Source organism: Melanerpes formicivorus, unplaced genomic scaffold (genome assembly GCF_026170545.1).
Source record: "Melanerpes formicivorus ecotype bairdi unplaced genomic scaffold, bMelFor1.0.p_v2 SCAF_97, whole genome shotgun sequence".
Taxonomy (NCBI): domain Eukaryota; kingdom Metazoa; phylum Chordata; class Aves; order Piciformes; family Picidae; genus Melanerpes; species Melanerpes formicivorus.
In genome coordinates, this window is record NW_027142449.1 from 327,702 (window position 1) to 349,424 (window position 21,723).

Here is a 21,723-nt window from a genome sequence, read left to right on the forward strand (position 1 = left end):
AAGTACAGGGTCCTGACAGACCCCAAACAGGGGACCAGGATTTGCTAGAAGCTGATACAGCTCAGCCTGATGCTCCAGGATCCTCTGCCTTTAGGGTTCGATTGTTTGCTGCTGTAGTGTGAGGTGTCCTGCCCATGGCAGGGGGGTTGGAACTGGCTGATCCTTGAGGTCCCTCCCAACCCTGACAGTTCTGTGATTCCAACATGACCACTGTCCAAAGGTTTCTGGTTGTTTTAAACAGAACATTGGAACTGCAGACAGAAATATTTCAAAAAGCATTGTCTGAGTTCAGGGGGAGCCAAGGGAAAACTAAAAGCCTGAAGAGAAAATCACCAGAGAACTGAGTTGCTTGCAACAAAGCAGGATTAGTTTTAAAAATATTTCACAGCAAGATTTTTTTTGGTCTGGCTTTTGTTAGATAATGAAACACTGATTTCATCCTTTGCTCATTCCTCTGCAGACAGGAGTTAACAACCCCTTCCTACTTCCCTCTAATAGCTGCTGCTTTCTGGGTAGAGCTGGCAGTAATAGCAAACTCCAGATGAGGCTTTCTGCAGATGTTCTGTACTCTTCTTGTTCTGAAATAAGCAATGTGTTTGATTTCCTGCACTTGCCTCACAGCTTTTATCTCAAGAGATGTTTAATATCCCCTTGTTTTCTCTTAATGACTGAGATTTCTGCAACCTGGTAAATCATCCAGCTACCTCTAAAGCAAGGTGCCTAGAATGTCAACTTTACAATTCAATTTCAAGGTTTTTACTGATTCCTTTTTTTTTCTCTTGCTTGCAGCAAAATGGTAGTTAATAGGCTTGTTTTTATTGAAATCATTCTGGACTGACACAAGGTTATTTGCATTACAAGAACAGGTACTTATGTGAGTCAGCTCCATTACTCTTGCTGCTCAAAAGGGTCAACCAGTCAACCAGCAGCATTTGGAGACTAATCACAACTAGCTCTTGTACAGTAGGAAACAAACACCCCAGCTCATGAAGGTGATCACCCTGCAGGCTGATTTGAAGTCCCCATGGAAACAGAACGGTTGCTTTTACTTCCAGGTAGCACTACTCCTACGTACTCCAGTTTATTCTTAGCATGGGCTTGAAGACCACACCAAGATGTGAAACACGGTGCTACAAGAGAGGATTGTCCATAACACTGTCATCAACAGCATCTGCCTTAACAGAATGAAAATGTTGCCACAGCAAGTCATAGAATCACAGAATTGTCAGGGCTGGAAGGGACCTCAAGGATCATCCAGTTCCAACCCACCTGCCATGGGCAGGGACACCTCAGGTACAGTACATCAGGTTGCTCACAGCCACATCCAGCCTGGCTGCAAAACCCTCCAGGGATGAGGCTCCCACCATCTCCCTGGGCAACCTGTGCCAGTCTCTCACCACCCTCATGGGGAACAACTTCTTCCTAACATCCAAGCTCAATCTAAATTTCTAGTTTTGCTCCATTCCTCCCAGTCCTATCCCTCCCTGACACCCTCAAAAGTCCCTCCTCAGCTTTCTCCCCTTCAGATACTGGAAGGCCACAAGAAGGTCTCCTTGGAGCCTTCTCTTCTCCAGACTGAACAACCCCAACTTCCTCAGTCAGTCCTCATAGCAGAGCAGCTCCAGCCTTCTGCTCATCCTTGTGGCCCTTCTCTGGACACCTTCCAGCATGTCTATATTCCTCTTGCAATAGGGGCTCCAGAACTGGAGGCAGTACTCCAGGTGGGGTCTCACCAGAGCAGAGTAGAGGGGGAGGATCACCACTGTGCCCTGTTGGCCACACTTCTCTTGACGCAGCCCAGGCTCTGCTTGGCACTCTGTTGATTCTTCCCAGTAAATGGGTGGAGCACAGACCTTCAGCATTCACTTCTACTCTGGATAGGGAGCTGTCTCCTAAGACCTGCCTCTACAGCTGGGTACACTGCCACTCCTGGACAAGATGCTCTGTAAGGGATGAGGTTGGTGATACACAACAATCATAATTTGGTGATTCAACAGCAATCACCAAATGCAAACACAAACAGTAATAGAAGCTTTCCAGTAGGGACTCTCACCCTGTGAGCCTTATTGAAGAGCAGCCCTAAGAAGCTAACACAGATATTCCACCTCTGGAAAATATGTGAGTGTTGGAGGGAAAGGCATGCATCCTCCCAACAGCTGCAGGATGGGCAGGCTGAGCTTGCTCAGACAGGAAGGAAATGTTAACTTGGGGGAAAAGGACAACTAGGATCCTCTCTGCCTGTGTGACTGCAGGGCTGGGGGACCTTTGCAGAAGAACTTTTTGTTATACATTCTTAAGCCTGTGATGGTGGACTGAGCAATTACTGCTGTCATTCCTAATGGAATCTGGCTGCTTAAAGAAATGGCTATTTAGGATTGGTCAGAGGATATAATCTCATTTATTACACCAGCAGAAAAGGGTAACCAATTGGGTTTTTTTTCCCCTACTGCTGTTTGTACTGCCCCTTCTTAAAGACACTGCTCTTTCTCCCAACAAGTAAGTAGAGATGACCTCATCTCCAGCACTCTTTTAATGTGCATATTCTACTTTTAGTATAAACAGAAATGACAATGTGTAACATGCTCCACTGGCAATGCTCTCTTTATGCTGTATTAAAGTGCACAGTAGGTATTAAGATCCTAATTCCTCGGTCACTGTTCCCATTAAGCCTCGTTGCTGATGACTGCTCTGAGATGTAATAAAGATGATTATTGATAGATTGGAATTCTCCAGCCAATTCAGTTCTGCCATTGCTTTTTACCACAGCAAGATAACGTTGGAGATGGCTGTTTGCCTTGATTTTCAATGAGCACATAGCTACAAAAACTCATCCTGAATAATGCAACTGTGAAAAATGACTTCATGATGTTACAACCTGTTACAACCTTTGCTGGGTGGGGCTCTGGGCAGCATGATGTAGTGTGAAGTGTCCCTGCCTGTGGCAGGGGGTTGGAACTAGATGATCCTCGAGGTCCCTTCCAACCCTGACAATTCTATGATTCTATCAGCTGCAGTAGCAGTGACCAAGGCCTGATTTGTATAAATACTAAAATTCAAAATACATAGTGAAAGAAATGGTTTATTTGACTTAAAACATGAATTCCTTAAGAAAATGGGGTCAACCAACACATAAAAGTTGGGTGCTTACATATTATTTACCATCTTATCTATGAAAACTGGGAGGTAAGAGCAAATTATAGCTCCAAAGGCAGCCAAAACCAGATTTTCTTCTTCACTTCTAAAATGCTGTTATTCTCTCAAACATAGAATCATGGAATGGTCTGGGTTGGAAGGGACCTCCAAAGCTCATCCAGTCCAACCCCCTCTGCAGTCAGCAGGGACATCCTCAACTACATCAGGTTGCCCAGAGTTCTGTCCAGCCTCACCTCCAGGGATGGGGCCTCAACCACCTCCCTGGACAACCTGTTGCAGTGTTCCACCACCCTCACAGTAAAGAACCTGTTCCTAACACCCAGTCTAGATCTGCTCTTCTCTAGTTTGAAGCCATTGCCCCTGGTCCTGTCACTGCATAACAGGACACTTTCATTCATCAAAGAGGTAATTAAAAAACATAACAGGTGCTGCTGTTGTCCTCACAACCAAATGCTCTTATTACATGCTTCATTTCCGATTTCTGATTAAGCTCTGATTTCTTCAGCTGTAGGCAACAGTAATCTCCACAACTTTCCTCCAGCCAATATAATACAGCAAAGAAAAGCCAAGAAGCACAAACTCAAGTGCAGGAAATAAGAGCTCTTGTATAGCACTATACTAACATTCCCTCTGGAAGCTGTACAAATCAAATTGATATCGTACTACAGAGGAATTTCTTCAACCTTGATTTTACCTTGCAAAAGGTAAAGGAACTTCTGCAATCAAGAAAGAATTCTATTAAAAATATATGAAAAAATAATGATTAAAAAAAATAAATCAATGGCAGTTTAGCCAAAAGTCAACTTTTCAAACTCATTTAAGCAACTAAATTGCAGCTTTGAAATAAAACCACATAAGTGTCTTATTCATTTTGCTGCTAGTTCAGCACTTCTGTAGAGAAAATGTTCTTTTATTGATTCTATTCCCAAAAATCTATCCAATCCAAGATGTAATTGCAAGCTTATTTCTGCAGCCTCTGTGAAACTCAACTGGCTTTCATAAAGTTTGGTTTGCACTCAGTTGATGTCAGCTCCACTGGCACCAATTGGGACCTTTCTATCTGGGATCAATAGCTGACATCAACCTCCTGAAGTGCAACAAAGTTCTGTCTCCTTATTCAGTTACATTACAAAACTCAGCTGGGCACTGTCCTGAGGAGTCTGCTTTCACTGACCCTTCTGGGAGTAGCAGGTTGGAATACTTACAGAATACAGAATAGACCAGGTTGGAAAAGACCTTCAAGATCATCAAGTCTAACCTATCACTCAACACCATCTGATCAACTGAACCATGGCACCAAGTGCCTCATACAGGCTCTTCCTAAACACCTCCAGGGATGGTGACTCCACCACCTCCCTGGGCAGCACATCCCAATGACCAATCTCTCTTTCTGGGAAGAATTTCTTCCTAATATCCAGTCTAAATCTCCTCTGGTGCAGCTTGAGACTGTGTCCTCCTGTTTTGTCACAGGTTGTCTGGGAGAAGAGATCAACCCCCACCGGGCTGCAACCTCCCTTCAGGTAGTTGTAGAGAGCAAGAAGGTCTCCTCTGAGCCTTCTCTTCTCCAGGCTAAGCAACCCCAGCTCCCTCAGCCTCTCTTCACAGGGCTGTGCTCCAGACCCCTCCCTAGCCTCGTTTTTCTTCTCTGGACACGTTCCAGCAATCTTTCCTACACTGAGGGGCACAGAACTGGACTTGCTCATTCCAAGAGGTACTTTCAACCTAACACTTCTGTGGATCAAAGTACAAGCTGATACAAATCAGACTAGCAAGGCATTATTCATTTATTCATAGCAGCCACATCAGTTTCAAGATGCACTTGGGGGTACTCATGATATTCATGGGCTCCATCTGCCACTGACCAACACCTAATCTGTACAGGTTGCAAGGAAGTAAGATTAAGGAAATAATCCTTCACTTATCAGGGTGACTCCACCTCCTAGAGAGGTTGTACAGTGTCTGTCTCCGGAGTCATTTAAAACCCACCTGGATGTGCTCCTGTGTGATTTAATCTAGGTGATCCTGCTCCAGCAATGAGGGTGGATAAGGATAAGGATTGGCTCTAAGGGCTGAGTCCGTCGGGCTGGGTCGCGAAGCAGGGCTGGGCACGCGCCACGGCTGGACGAGGCGCCACGCGCCGCCCGCCTGGCAGGTGCGCAGGTGGTGGCAACTCTGGATGTTTGGTTTTTTTCTGGCCTGCATTAGCAATAGTGTGGCCAGCAGGAGCAGGGAAGTCATTGTGCCCCTGGACTCTGCATTGGTTAGGCCACACCTTCAGTACTCTGTCCAGTTCTGGGCCCCTCAGTTTAAGAAGGACATTGAGACACTTGAATGTGTCCAGAGAAGGGCAACAAGGCTGGGGAGAGGCCTTGAGCACAGCCCTATGAGGAGAGGATGAGGGAGCTGGGGTTGTTTAGCCTGGAGAAGAGGAGTCTCAGGAGTGACCTCATTGCCCTCTACAACTACCTGAAAGGTGGTTGTAGCCAGGAAGGGGTTGGTCTCTTCTCCCAGGCAACCAGCACCAGAACAAGGGGACACAGTCTCAAGCTGCGCCAGGGGAGGTTTAGACTCGAGGTGAGAAGGAAGTTCTTCACCGAGCGAGTCATTCGTCATTGGAATGTGCTGCCCAGGGAGGTGGTTGAGTCACCGTCCCTGGAGGCGTTCAAGAGGAGATTGGACGTGGCACTTGGTGCCATGGTCTAGTCATGGGGTCTGTGTTGATAGGTTGGACTCGATGATCCTCGAGGTCCTTTCCAACCTAAGTTATACTGTGATACTGCAATACTTGAGGATCTTCAGAGGTCCCTTCCAAACCCTACCACTCTGTGTGATTCGGTAAATTAAACTCACCAAGCCACTCTTTCTCCCTTCAGCACAAAGGTATCAAAACCAATTTCTTGCAGCTTCCTTAAGTCTATGACAGCAATCCCTTGGCTGAAAAATACACCTTAAATAGTTCTGCCCAATTCAGAAACAACACCTCAGGCCTATGACAGCACTCCCTTGGCTGGAAACTCTAGCTGAAGTATTTCTGACCAGTTTCTGACACCACATTTACAGTCACCAAAAACTGAGCCCAAAACTCTGACAACTGCAATCTGCTTACAAAATATTTTGAGTAGAGTAAGAGCCTAAGCAGAGTTATATCATGATGAATAAATCACTTGCTCTAAGAGAGGAAACAGGGTCAAGAATTTGGCATTTCATTCACAGGGTGCTTGGTGTTTCTAACTAAAATGAGTTGTGTTGCTGTTATTTACTCACACTGCACAGAATCACAGAATTGTCAGGGCTGGAAGGGACCTCAAGGATCACTCAGTTCCAACCCCCCCTGCCATGGCCAGGGACACCTCACACTACAGCAGGTTGCTCACAGCCACATCCAGCCTGGCCCTAAAAACCTCCAGGGATGAGGCTTCCACCCACCCCCCCCCACGCAACCTGTGCCAGTGTCTCACCACCCTCATGGGGAACAACTTCTTCCTAACATCCAATCTGAATCCACCCACTTCTAGTTTTGCTCCATTCCCCCCAGTCCTATCACTACCTTCATTTTTGAGGCCAGGGTGGATGTGGCTCTGGGCACCCTGCTGTAGTGTGAGGTGTCCCTGCCCATTGCAGGAGGGGTGGAAGTGGATGATCTTTGAGGTCCTTTCCCACCCTAACAATTCTATGACTATGGTTAAGACATGGCAGTTCAAGCCAAGAAAATCATTTGTGCTCTAGTAAGGAGAAAAGAGTCTCCTTCAGGGCACAAGCTGAGTCTCAAAGTGGATGACAGGTAGCTCACATGTCTACTGAGTACTCAGGGTCAGGTCAGGCCACCTCAGGGTGTCAGTATTGTCACTCTTGTCATACATCCCTGCATTACCTTCCTAGAGCACAGCACTCACAGCTCTTCTTGTTTAAGGCATCGCTCTGAATGGATCATGTTTTAGATCCTGGGATAACAAAGCTTTTGATTGACAGTCTGCCCAAGGAATGCTCTAAGAAAAACTGTTCTGAAGATGAATATGGCTCTTCACTGATGCTTCTCACCCCTCTTTATGAGCTGCCTGGCACCTTTTACTTCTGCTTTATTTCTTTCATGTGTTCAAGAAGAAAATACCAAACTGTAGTGGGCTACTTGTTACTATTATTCCAAGAGAGGTGCTACAGTTTATGTCAACTCTCATCCTTCCCACTTACATTTTCACAGTCATGAGGACAGAAGCAAGCTACACACATGATAAAAGAAACAACAAAAAAACCAACCAACTAATAAAAATGGGTTTTTTTGAGTGCTGCTTCATGAACTCCACAGCAAACAGATGACAGAAACCTGAGGAATGGAACTGCTTTATTTTACCTAGGAGCAATCTTATGCTGAAGGAATGGGGAAATGAGCCAAGAAAAGAACATCTTGGACTGAGTTTATGGAAGTACAATTGCCTACATCTTAAGAAGGCAGGGAAAGCAGCTTTTTAAAACTGCAATAAGAGAATAATTTTTCAAAGGGAGTGAGAGGTAGAAGAGGAATGATTCACACACTGCACAAAACAGAATACTGAACATACAGAGTTATAGCAAAAATTCCAAACACCAATTATCATATCCTCAACATCCTTATTGCTTCACACATCCAGGAAGATCTGTGCTTCCCATGATCACAGAATCACAGAATTAACCAGGTTGGAAAAGACCTTCAAGATCATCAAGTCCAGCCTATCATCCAACACCATCTAATCAGCTAAACCATGGCACCAAGGGCCTTATCTGGTTTTATTTTAAACACTCTCAGGGATGGTGACTCCACCACCTTCTTGGGCAGCACATTCCAATGGCCAATCTCTTTCTGGGAAGAATTTCTTCCTAACATCCAGCCTAAACTGCAGAATTGGTTTAGAATCATAGAATTGCTGGGGTCGGAGAGGACCTCAAGGATCATCCAGTTCCAACCCCGCTCCCATGGGCAGGGACACCTCACACTACATCAGATTGCTCAGAGCTGCATCCAGCCTGGCCTTAAAAACCTCCAGGGATGAGGCTTCCACCACCTCCCTGGGCAAAGCTGTTCCAGTGTCTCACTACCTCCATGGGCAAGAATCTTCCTAACATCCAATCTGAATTCACCCATTTCTATTTTTTTCCCCATTCCCCCTAGTCCTATCATTACCTGACACCCTAAAAGTCCCTCACCTGCCCCATTTTCCCCCTCAAATTCCAGAGCACCTGGGCTCTATTTGAGTCTCCTCCCACCCCAGGTGTGGCCACTTGGCCCTCCTCACCCACTCCCCTTTTTAATCCCCCCACGGAGGGCAGAATATAGAATAAACCAGGTTGGAAGAGACCCTCAAGATCATACTTCTTTATTTTTCACTCCTCAGTCTAGTGGGGTTGAAGGAACAGCAAGAAACTATATTTATTATCACAACTATAAACTATTCTTGATAATACAATCATAGAATTAACCAGGTTAGAAAAGACCTCAGAGATCATCAAGTCCAACCTATCACCCAACACCTCATGACTAACTAAGCCATGGCTCCAAGTGCCACATCCAAGCCTTTTTGAACACCTCCAGTGATGGTGACTCCACCACTTCCCTGGGCAGCACATTCCAATGGCAAATTACTCTTTCTGGGAAGAACTTCCTTCTCACCTCAAGTCTAAACTTCCCCCTGGCATAGCTTGAGACTGTGTCCTCTTGTTCTGGTGCTGGTTGCCCACAATCCTGCTTATCTAACTAATTTGGACCCAAAGAAGGAGCAGAGATTCTCAAATGAAAAAGGTTTCCTTCTCTATTGTCAGGCTAAAACATGCATGGATTTCAGGGCTTCAAAACACAGTCTTGTCAGAGACTTGGGTATTATTGCATCAGGCTTCAAACAGCAAAGTGCTTCCAGCAGAACTGCCTCCCTTCAGCACATGCTAAAAAAAAATCCTGCATATGTAGTATCTCTTCATTCTTACCATATTGTAATCCAAGGCACTGTGATGGGAATCATGGTCAGCTCAGCCACACGCTAGTATTACCTGAGGGGTGGGTAAGTGGAGGGGGCCAAGCTCTTTTGGGGGGTGCACAGTTAATAAGCCAAGGAACAACAGGTACAAGCTGGAACATAGAAGATTTCACAGAATCATTTGAGCTCAACATGAGGAGAAACTTCTTTACAATGAGGTGAGTGAGCCCTGGAGCAGGCTGCTCAGAGAGGTTGTGGAGTCTCCTTCTCTGGAGACTTTCCAAACCCACTTGGATGCATCCCAGTGTTGATCACCATGGGTGATGCTGCTTTGGCAGGGGGGTTGGGACTGGATGATCTCTGGAGGTCCCTTTCAACCATTAATATCCTGTGATACTGTGATATTACTAAGTGAGGGGGAAAGCTGCTCTCCTCATTGTGATCTAAACACCCTGGGCCATCATTCCACTCCAACTGAATTTTGTGTGAGCTGCAGCATCATAACTTTAGTGCTTAAACAACCCCAATGCTAGTTAAAATTGAAACCCAAGCATGCTTCCTGTGGCTGCCCCACTGGCAGAGGGACAAAGCCCTTTGCTGTGCAGTGTCAGTAAGAGAAGCAATGTGTGTGCCAGCGCTAGCCAGAGCCTGCTACACATACAGTGCTTCCTCTGTGCAAAAACAAAAGCGTGCTGGGTGTCCACTGCCACTCAGCACTTCACAGCCCCGGTGTAAACTGCTGCATTTTAGGGAAGTGACAAGCTGCAGCACTTGCTGAGGGCTAATCTGTAAATCCCAGGATGTGTGTATACATGCACTCACTTAAAACCTTTGTTATTACACATCGACAGAATGCTTAACCAAGAGGGCTGCAATTAAGTGTGACAGCAGACTTGAAGACAGATAGCAAACAGCAATAAATACCTTTTGTTCTAAACAGCACACAGCATATTCTGCCCTTCTCTGCTTAATGTAATCCAAGCTTATAAACAAAATCCGAGACAACTAAATTGGTTTGTCGTTTAGGACTACAAAGCTTCTAGCCACCAACAGCTACTGCTCCCCTTAACTGTCTCTGAGACTCCAACAAGAAAGATCAGCTCTGAATTTCCTTCATCTCATTACTCATCTTGTTTGCAATCCATCATTCTGCACATTCAGACAATTTGAAGTTATTCCTACAGAGGAAAAAAAAAAAAAGGGTAGCAAACCAAATTCCAGAAATAAGACTTCCTGGTAGTCAATTGGCAGCTCTTGGAAACAGACCAGCACAAGGTATCAACAATGGCCAAAATGGCCAAACAAAAGCAAAGCAGCTCACAGAAATCAAGTTGTTTTACAGATGAAAACAAGTTTTATCAGACACTTGATACTAAACACTCTGGAAGTCATCTCCTAAAGACAAAGGAAGGAACCTTTGGAAAGATCTGAGTTAACACAGCTAATTCCATCAGCCCTGCGAGTTTTAATGAACCCGTCTAAATGCCTGTCAGGATAAAGCATAAGCAGACAGTAACTGATCAAACCATCAGACCTAGATTGGAGACCTCCTCAAACTCACATGGAGTGACAAGTGACACTGATGTCCTAAGAACAGACAAAAAAATCACAGAAACTGTGTTGTACCAAATTTACCTCTGTTTCCAGCCCACCTGCTCCCTTAAATGAGTTACTATTGCTACACTTGCTCCCTCATTACACAATACCTACCTCTGTGCTGTCATGCTGACAGAAAAATCAGGACATTCTACCTATTTTCCTCTGCTCCCCTGAGCTGGGAGCAGACCTATTATTTAATCCTGTTGGTGCCCAGGCAAATCAGTACAGTGGCAGCAGGCATCTCAACAAGAGCCCCTCAGAACCACATGGACAAGGATCCGTCCTCTAGCCACAACCCGCAGGACCTATCACCAAAAGAATAAGAAAACCATGAATGGCATATTACAGTAGCTTCCAGTGCTGTAGCCACTTCTTGAAGCTCACTTTGTACCCAGTTCATTAGAATGGACAGCATCAAAATGAGCAGGGAGGTCATTCTCCCCCTGTATGCTGCACTGGTTAGGCCACACCTTGAGTCCTGTGTCCAGTTCTGGGCCCCTCAGTTTAGGAAGGAGGTTGACTTGCTGGAATGTGTCCAGAGAAGGGCAACAAAGTTGGTGAGGGGTTTGGAACACAAGCCCTATGAGGAGAGGCTGAGGGAGCTGGGGTTGCTTAGCCTGGAGAAGAGGAGGCTCAGGGGAGACCTTATTACTCTCTACAACTACCTGAAGGGGGGTTGTAGACAGGTGGGGGTTGGTCTCTTCTCCCAGGCACCCAGTACCAGAACAAGAGGACACAGTCTCAGGCTGCACCAGGGGAGGTTTAGGCTGGATGTTAGGAAGAAGTTCTATACAGAGTGATTGCCCATTGGAATGAGCTGCCTGGGGCGGTGGTGGAGTCACCATCATTGGGCGTGTTTAGAAGGCGACTTGCTGGGGTGCTTGGTTGCATGGTTTAGTTGTTTAGGTGGGTTGGGTTGGTTGATAGGTTGGATGCGATGATCTTGAAGGTCTCTTCCAACCTGGTCTGATTATTCTATTCTATTCTATTCTATTCTATTCTATTCTATTCTATTCTATTCTATTCTATTCTATTCTATTCTATTCTATTCTATTCTATCTCTGTAGGATTCTTTTCTATCCCTTCCACATTCAAGCATGTAACCTCCCTGAAGAAACTTCAGTGATAAAAGAAGTGGAACTGTCTTTGTGACTCAAGTTTGGTTTCACAGATCCAGTACTTGAAAGATATTAACCAGGTGCTGTCAAAGCTATGCGGGTCAAACATGCCTTGTCACACTTCATACTTCAGTGGAATACAACAAATTAACATTTGCTGTATTGACAAAGGCTGCACACAGAGGTCTGCACTAGGAACATGTAGTCTCTCCGAACAACAGTTCTCTTTAACTTTGAATAAGTGCTTTATTCTACTGATAGTCCTCTTGGTGAAGTCAGGTGGTTCTCAAGACAAGGAAGAGTCACAGGCTCACAACTTTCCAGAAGGAAACTTCTGGGAGTGGTGACCCAAGACACAAGTCCAGGCTCCTCCAGTGAAAATCAGGCTCATGACTGAACTAAACAAGAGCAATGCTGAAACACAGCTAGGAGAGGTTTGTAGGAAAGAGGTGCTGCATTTAAACTTACAGGAAGAGTGGATACTTGGAAAGCTCTTTCTGCCTTCAGACACCAGATCTGGATCACCTGTGCAGTGCATTTCAGAGTTCATTACTCCATCTGGAAAGCAGCGGTAAAAGAAATCGGGACGCGGTCTACAAAAAACACCATGGATATTAAAAATACAAAAGCTGTAGTAGCAAATAAACCTCAAAGTGATTTATTACATTTACTGCTCATTAAACAGAGTTCAGTTCCTCCTGCCTTAAAACAGCAACAGGGATCACTGAAGCTGGAACAAACCCTTACGATTGTAAGAGTCCAACAGTAAGCCTAACACTGCCAAGTCCACCACTAAACCACGTCCCTCAATTCAAGATGGTATTTCTGCAGCCAGGCTCTCTCAGGAAGGCTTCCAGTGCAGCACACAAGTGGGAGCTGCCTCTGGAAACAAACAGGCAGGCTTACTCTTGCATTGAGCAATCAATCTTGTACACCACTTCCAGCGGCAGAGCAAAGCAGGACAACCACCCCACGAGGCTGCAGGAGTCTTGCTGATGCTTCTAGCTGAGGACTACAGCTCAGACTAGGAGATTTGCACCAAAAAACCCACCAAATTCTAATGCCAGCTTTGATGCTGACTGTCTAACTGCACTGAACAACCCTCCTGGGTTTCTTCTATCCTGCTTTGAGCTAAATGATAGCACCTGGATTTGACTGCCCTCATACTGATCTTGAGCTAATAAACCACGTGGAGAAGCAAAGTGAATGACCACAGATTCAGAGGCAAAATGACAGAGCAACCAGTTGTCTTGGAGTGCAGGCAAAATGAGCTCATGTCTGCCTGAAGAATCACAGAGTCTGTCTGCCTGAAGAAGATGGTGCAGACATTCTTAATTATATTTCAAAAGCACTCATGGAATAAAAGTGCCAAGTACCATTATTGTCAGGGCATCAGCACTGAAGCAGAGAGGCTTCATCACAAACCAAGCACAAGTGCTGCTTCCTCAATGCTGAAAAATGAGTAAACAACAAATGCAGCACTACCACTGGTCTGTATGAAAAAGTGTATGGATTCAAGTCAAGTAGAAAACTCTCCATTGAAATGAGTCAAAACCTTTGAGAGGTTAAAAAGAAAGCCAAAACACACCCAAAAATGATCTTCCAGATTATTTTCTTTGCTAGCATTTTTCTGAGCCCTTCATTCAAATTTCTGCTTGCCCAAGAAGAGAGCCTACCAAGGAGTGCACTTATTCCTTAGCTCCAAGGCTTGTTCTGCCATGGATCTTGATGTTACCTGGAAATAATCATGCTCAGTAACATGCTTCATGCAAAGTGTGGGCACTGGGCTATAGAGAGGCTCAACCGATGTCTATTTAATCAGACATGGCACTGGCATATGAACTCCCACGTGGCTCTTCCCTTCTGTGTTGCAAATTTAATGAACTGATTTCAGCTCACTCCTTTCCTTTCAAACTCCTTGTTTGTTTGGATCCACCAGCCAGTCAAACGAGTAACAAAGCACTAGGGCACAGATTCCCTGCCACAGCTGGATGTCACATAATGAAGCTGTACAACACCTGCACGAGGGAAAAGACAGCTTCCCAGGGGCCTATTCTAATTCCACGTGCTCTGGAACAGCAGTTATCTTTTTATTAAGATACATTCTATTGGTCAATCTGTCTCCATTTCTCTTAGAAGCTAAAGCTATCATTTATAACACAACAGAACTTACCTTCCCACTATTAATTTAATTGTATTTGTGCAGACACCATTCAGAGCTAGAGCCAAGGAAACAGCTACAAAACAAAATGAACAAACAGAACAATAATAACCTAAATACCAAGCTATAAATTGCAGTGTTACAGCATTCAGTTTACAGACTGAAAGCTATACTTGGACTGACAACTGAACCATTTTTGCAGCCTACTGTTTTAATTCTTAACCAGACTAAGGACAGAACCCAGAGCATCATAATAATCACAAGACTTACTTTGTTCTGCTTTTACTCTGGAGAAATACTGTTTCTTTTTGCCTGTCATGCCATTTGCACAGGCACAAATCATCAAGCAGAAATAATTATTAGAGGATCAAGGATTGTGTTTATCAGCTCTGTAATTTATTACATTAAAATCCCACACTCCTTGGGTCGAGGAGAATTCCTACACAAGTATGTCTGTGTGTGGTTAGGTATATGTATGATTGATCTATATATACATATATATATATATATGTATGATGCAACTAACCAGGCCACTTTCAAACTAAGGAATTGCCTTTTGGCTAAAACTAGAATGGGATGATTTCTAGTTTTTAATTTTTTCTTCCAAGAGCTGTGGATATCTTGACTAAAACTCTTGGCACTTCCCTCTTACATTTGCTCCCAGGATTAAAATCGATGTAATAAAGGGGAACTGTCATCCTGGGCATGATTGAAACATCATTCTTATCTGTGCCTGCATGCTGAGGCCCCAGAGTTCTGAAGAACCTCATCTGAAGCCTGTGCAGATCTCTGCCTTGATTTCAATAGCACTTGGATCCAGCACATATACTAAATATATCACTAAAAGTAATTTAGTGCTGCTGTCCACATTGTAGCTCCCTGTTGCAACAAAAGAGTCACTGAATTTTATTTCCCATCAGAAAAAAAAAATCCAACCCAAACCAACCAAACAACTATCAGGCAAGCCTCTGGTTTCCAGCAGAGCACTTAGAGTAACATAACTTTGGATTATGACAACTACACAAATTATTTCCTCATTGGACTGCTGCCCCAGATGCTGCTGCCTTTTGGCAGCACTCATCTTGTCTCCATAAAACCTTTGCTTGAGGCTCTAATAGATCATAACAATGTGTGGGCTATAGAATCTAGTTTTCATTAGGTTAAAAAAATAAAAGGAGGTCCTCCATCAAAGGAGAAACAAGAAGAGGTCCTCTCAGACTATAGCAACAGCTGCCAGCAAAGATAAAAGAACAATCAATCTAGAGCCACTGTTCCAAGAAGTCTGCCACTTTCAACACCTATGTTCACAGTGACCTCTCAGTTCCATGCTCTCTTCTTCCTCTCAGATTTCCCTGTTATTTATGGTAGCAAGGTGAACTGAAAAGTTCCACCAAGTCAACTGCCTATGAATCAACAGCAGAGCACTACATTCTCCTGTTGAAAGAGACAGCTGCTTCCTGAGACATGCAGTATAGTTCACTCTGTCTTGGTGAGAATAAGTGATGAGGAAACTAATCTAAAGCTCTTTTCCTTCTTAACTGACAGAAAGTGAAACTCAGAACTGTGAATGCATGCATTTTACACATCAGTTATTTCTACTGAATGGATGTGTCAGTAAAATACCATTATAAGGCATTTCAGAACTTACTACAAATGACAGGCAGCAGCCAAAACAAAATTAGAATCTTTTCACACTTGTGTTCGAGCAACTGGAGAAAGAGCAAGCTATGGGAACTCAGTCTTCTCTCAAAAACCCAAAATTAAACCATTAAAAGCAGATACATAGTGTCATTTACATCCCATCCAGCCAAGGTAAGGCTGAGCATCGGTTTGGCCTTACAATCTAATGGCCAATAAACTAAAGTGGAAGTTAGGCAGCCAAGCAGAAGTTCTGAATTAGGCACCTTTCAGACACACTGCCAACAAAAGCATCTGCACTTGTGCTGCTGCTGCTCTTAGGCTCTGCCTTTAAAATTTAGTTACAGATTTTGAGCAGAAAAGTAGAAAACTATAAGTAATTGGGTGTGAAAAGGAAAACAAAAGAGAGATATCTAGAATAAGATGGGCTGTACCTACACAATTACTTTTTCTTTTCTGATCTCTGCTGGTTTTGCTTCCCTTGAGAGACATTAACCTGCTGGTTGGCTGGCCTTGGCTGAGCTGTTAAGTCTAAGCCACTGCTTTCTCTGCTCCTCTCTCTCTTGTGGAACAGGGGGGTAGAGGGGAGGGCAGTGGAACAGCTTCCCTGGTCTCTGACCAGGGGGATTTTCATGTTTGCTAATTGTAAATATGTGTATAACATTGCAAATCCTGTATATTTGTACACACTCACTGCATTCCATTGTAGAATGTAGTTCTTGCTTGTGAATGCAGCTTCCATTTGATTCTAACTGAGTTGGTCTAGCAAAGTTAATGCTGGGGGGTGAAACTTCAACCCACTACAAGTTCCTAGTGCTTCAAAGTATCCTCTGCCAGTGAAAGTGCTTCAGTCACTTTTGGTCTCTGGCAATATCTGTGCAAGAAATAAAAAATAGGCACAGCCAGGACTAGCTGGAACAGTTTGAGACTTACCATCCCCCTTGTCTACCTGCTCCTCTGCTCAAAGTCGCTGCCTATAACTGGAATTAGGACTCACCAATAACAGAGCCATAGCAGATCTCAGTGCAGGATTAAGTGCACATCTAACTCCAGTGGCAGTTTATGATGAGACATGAGTTTCTGATCAGAAAAGCTGAGCCATGAGCACAGACTTTGCAGTGGGGGACAATAAACTCCAGGAGAAGGTCAGAGGAAACAATGAGAGGAGTAATTCTCTACGCTAAGCAGCTGAGTCTCACAGCACTTTCCAGTCAAACCCTTAAATTACAATAGCTGCAAAGTATAAGCAGGAGGTAAGAAACAGATTGGCTGTGAGAGAAAAAAATACATAGGAACAGTCCCTCAGATGGTCTTGTCTTTGATGACCAAATTCTAGCCCTTGATAGCTAGATTGTGGAGTGTGGCAGTTTTAGGCTGATGCCTGGGAACTTTTCCACAGATCTTGACTAGAAAGTGGTAGAAAGTAAATAAAGTACCACTGGATGCCAAAGAAAAATAGTGATAAGGTCTAAATATTGGCCTGATAATTAACATAAAGTTAGTTGTATAAACTAACTTCCTCTCTTTCTCAGCTCTTTGCTCTAGCTGATACCACCTGGTGGCTTTTGCTTGGCTGTTGCTGACCTTGGCTGCATTCTTGGAGCTAAGTACTAACAAACTACTCTCTGCAATTCTCTTTTCTCTTTTCCCTTGTACAGGGGAGGAAGCTATTGGTAACCTCCTGGTTTTATCCGGGGGTGGGTTCTTGTGTTGCCTATAAATTGTAAATACCTGTAAATATTGTGTTTTGTACATATTCATTGCATTTCATACTTCTAGATTTTAGTCTGATTGCAAATACAGCTTCATTTACTTCCAACTGAGTTGCTCTGGCAGTTTTATTTTGGGGGGTAATTTCAACCCACCACGTGGAGTTAAGGCACAGAATCTGTACATTTAAACATATCCATAAAAACGAAGGCTTTTAGAGATGGCTTGCAACTATAACTGCACTGAACACTAATGGACTGCAATGCAGACAGGTTTTCTTCACGGCTCAGAATACAATTAGAACCAATCTCTGGCAGCTACCACACACTTTCCAGCTTGAAGTCTGACATACATTACCTAAGAAAGCCTCTTTAATTTCAGTCTTGTCTGTCCGCCGGATTATTTTCACCACAAAAATGACTGCAAGTGGTGTAAGGAAGGAAATCGCCTGTAAGAGATAACAAATGCCACGTGTGAGGGCAGCAGTTCCTTTTCAGCCCAGCAGATGAACAATTAGTTCCAGTTAGCTCCATTCAAACTGGAAGGCTGAGTGATCTTTGTCAAACTCCTGACCTTAAGCAAAGTGGGATGATTTGCCTTCACAAGTACAGGGCAATGAATACATTAAAACCCTAATGCAACTGTGGGCTGTAATTGATTTGTAATTGCCTGGAGCTGCATTTCAAATGTCAGCTTTGTAACTGAAGAGGTCCACAACGTTCATACACTAACCCATACAGACCTTGGTCACTTTTTTTCCCCCGAACTAGGCTTTGCTCCAGCAGGCAGCCCGCCCAGGCTGTGCTCTCAAGTGAGACCCCATTGAACACAAGATAATCCAGCATCAACTTCCTGACATATCAAAATGCTCTTTACTTGACTTTCTGTTTTTACCTCTCATTCTTTAATGCACTGAAATCATATCTTTATGGTTCTTTCATTTACAAGTGTTTGGCCAAGAGGGCCAATGGCATCCTGGCCTGCATCAGGAAGAGTGTGGCCAGCAGGAGCAGGGAGGTCATTCTGCCCCTGTACACTGCACTGGTTAGGCCACACCTCGAGTCCTGTGTCCAGTTCTGGGCCCCTCAGTTTAGGAAGGAGGTTGACTTGCTGGAACGAGTCCAGAGAAGAGCAACAAAGTTGGTGAGGGGTTTGGAACACAGCCCTATGAGGAGAGACTGAGGGAGCTGGGGTTGCTCAGCCTGGAGAAGAGGAGACTCAGGGGTGACCTTATTACTCTCTACAACTACCTGAAGGGAGGTTGTAGACAGGCAGATGATGGTCTCTTCTCCCAGGCAGCCAGTACCAGAACAAGAGGACACAGTCTCAGGCTGTGCCAGGGGAGGTTCAGGTTGGATGTTAGGAAGAAGTTCTATACAGAGAGAGTGATTGCCCATTGGAATGGGCTGCCCAGGGAGGTGGTGGAGTCACTGTCATTGAAGGTGTTCAGGAGGAGACTTGATGGGGTGCTTGGTGCCATGGGTTAGCTGTTTGGGTGGGTTGGATTGGTTGATGGGTTGGACGTGATGATCTTGAAGGTCTCTTCCAACCTGGTTTGGTTTATTCTAATAAAGGTTTATTCTAATAAAGGATGTGGAGTGAACTGTGAGGCTCGACAGGGCTCTGGGCAACCTTATCTGTGCTTACTGCAGAAGGGCTTAGAGTAGATGGCTTCTGGAGGTCCCTTCCAACCCAGACCATCCTATGGTTCTATGTTTTCTTCAAAACCAGAAAAACAACACCTGAACACCTACAAGTCTACTCACCAATTAAGCAGAACCATATTCTTTTATTGTCAGCACTCTAGGAAAGCAATTCCTCCCAGAAGGAACCTAAAATGGTCAATGCAGACAGTGGCTTTCCACAGACAGCATCACCACAGAGCAATTTGGACTGCGGTGGATGACTCGCTGTAAACGTGCCAGCTCTCCAAAAAGCAGAACCACAGAATCACCCAGGTTGGAAAAGACCTCTGAGCTCATCAAGTCCAAGCTAGTACCTTACACCATCTAATGAACTAAACCATGGCACCAGGAGCCACATCCAGGCTTTTTTATAACACTTCCAGGGATGGTGACTCCATCCCCTCCCTGGCCAGCTCATTCCCATCCTACTTAGTGTCTGTATATTGTGGTCTGTCCTTCAAGGGCAGGTATTTATTGTCCTCTGCCAAATCAGTTTCTCCCAAACACAGTATCAGGGAGTTTTTCATTAGCAGCTTGCTATGGAAACTATGATTTTGTTCCCAGCTGGTCCTTCCATCATCCCTTCTGACTCAGACCTTCCATTGCAGCGGCAAGAGACAGCCTGTAGGTAAGGTAGTCCCATCGACTCTTCTGGGTGGTTTCAGTCTAAGTTAACCAATCCCCTTCTGGAATCTCCAAATCTCTTCACAATCACATTTGTTCAAAAACAAACCAAAGCCTTTGAAAAGCATTTACTCTTTTGCAGAAAAGTGACAATGACTGGGGGGTTTTTAACAGAGGGGAAAAAATATAACTAATTATATGGAGCAAGTGGCTTAAGTAAGATTAATCTGTCTCTACTGAGGCTGAACAGTGCCTCGCTTCAAGAGCACCACTGAAATGAAAGCCAGACAGGCTAACACACTTTATGACAAAAGATGACTCTCTTCTTTTTATAATACTGATTCATCTCAGTCTTCATATTACATTTTTAGCCTCTCTCTGAGCAGGGAAGGACATAAAAATACACCCTACTTGTTCATTGGGTAATGCAGCTTGGAACAGATTGCTCTCACCTGCATCTGCAAAATACCTAACTGGGTGAGCCACACAGATTCAAACACATTCTGGAGTCTGCTCCCCTTTTTTATATTTAGAAAGGCAGGCAGCACCAGGGGTTTTTTGCACAAAGATTCACCATTTCCACTTAAATCTTTCTTCTGCTGCAGGGTGAGAGTCAAGTTAGGATGCCTGTGCCACACGTTACTGCTCCAGCAATGCTCACTTCTAGCTGTCCTCAGTAATAATTTCATTTCTGCTTTCAGAGACAAGAAGTAAAAAAAAAAAAAAAAAATAGTTTAAGCAACCCCCCCTAGAATTATTAGTTTCATTCTAAAAACTAAAGATCACCACCAGGAAAAGAAAACAGAAAGGTATCTGCATTCCATTGTTGAAGAACAGGCAGAAATACAGCCACCAGGCTGACAGCCTTACAGTGGTGGTTTAATGGAGTTAGAAATCTTTTGAATGAGCAGAAGCAGCAGCAAATATCAACAGAGAACATAATTCAAGTGGCAGCTTGTTCCAAAGCCCTTCACAATCAATCTTCAGAAATCTGGTAAAGCTGCAGATTTCCTCATACTTCACAAGCATTCGGATTTTTGGGGAGAGATGAACTACTCCTGCTTGCAGAATGCTGCTGCTCCTTACACAAAAGCATCAGGTGGAAGGCATTCTTTGTTCTGCAGCAAAATCCACAAGTAAAGAAAATTTGGCTTGCTAAAGACTCCTGTTTCTCTGTTTTGGAAAATACAGAAAAGCTTCTGCATGGCTCATATCCATAACAGATTTGGCAGTGGTCTAATGAGCAACGCTCCCCTCAGATGCATCTCAGAAGCGTTTCCTCTTCCAGCAGTGCAATATCCCTGTGCTGCCCTGCTTTTGTAAAATGGACAAAACCTCCCTCATTCATTATTCATTCTGGCAAGCCAGAGATGTGCCAAATTTACAGGGATTCCCACAGACTTCCATGTATTCAAGAGAAGTTGACACTTTCCGAGGCAAGCAATATCCACTGAGAGAGAGACAGAACAAGGCTCTGGTCTTTCCAGTCTTTTAGGCTTGCTTGCTCCTCATGCAGATTTGTCTGATTTAGATCTGGGTTGGAAGTATTCACAACATTTCTCTTGAGCTGGAATTTGTCAGCATGTAAAATAACCCAACAGTTCAAAAGTCTTAGAGACTGCTTTCTGGTAAGCCATAGCCACGTGGTTCATCACCAGGGTAGAAGACAAGTAATAAGAAATTCTTCACAAATTCTTTGACAGCCTCTGGCCTTCAGTTATGGAAATGTTTTTAATTAAGGAGAAAACAACACAGGTGGTCTAAATTTATTCTGCACTCAGGCCTTAATCTGAGAAGTAAAATTTTGGCGTTACTGAAGACACAGGATAAAGATGAGTTGAAGTAAAGGCACTAGGAATTAACCTCATCTGCCACTCCCATTCCTGAAAAATTCTCCACTTTGGTTGACAAAGCTTCTGCAAGCCTGACCTACATGTTTTAATAGCCTGAACTATACCTGTAATTCCTCAGCATTACTGTGGTGGCCTGTCTCACTGCACTCTTACATATGTAGCTCATTGCAATTGCTAGTGAAGGTTATCAAATCCATGAATTTTGATAACCAGAGAAACCATCAGAATCTGACAGCCAAG

The 21,723-nt window shown here is 44.1% G+C and overlaps 1 protein-coding gene across 1 annotated transcript in view; it reads right to left on the reverse strand.

Annotated features, from left to right (window-relative positions):
- The window catches only part of PLPP4 (phospholipid phosphatase 4), a 70,138-nt gene that overhangs the window by 21,390 nt on the left and 27,025 nt on the right, over nt 1–21,723 (reverse strand). Inside the window, exons 3-5 of the mRNA XM_068166105.1 lie at nt 17,679–17,769; nt 13,986–14,049; nt 12,281–12,405 (exon numbers count right to left, since the gene is read on the reverse strand). Coding sequence (XP_068022206.1) covers nt 12,281–12,405; nt 13,986–14,049; nt 17,679–17,769 — 280 coding nt within the window. The remainder of the gene's footprint in view (nt 1–12,280; nt 12,406–13,985; nt 14,050–17,678; nt 17,770–21,723) is intronic.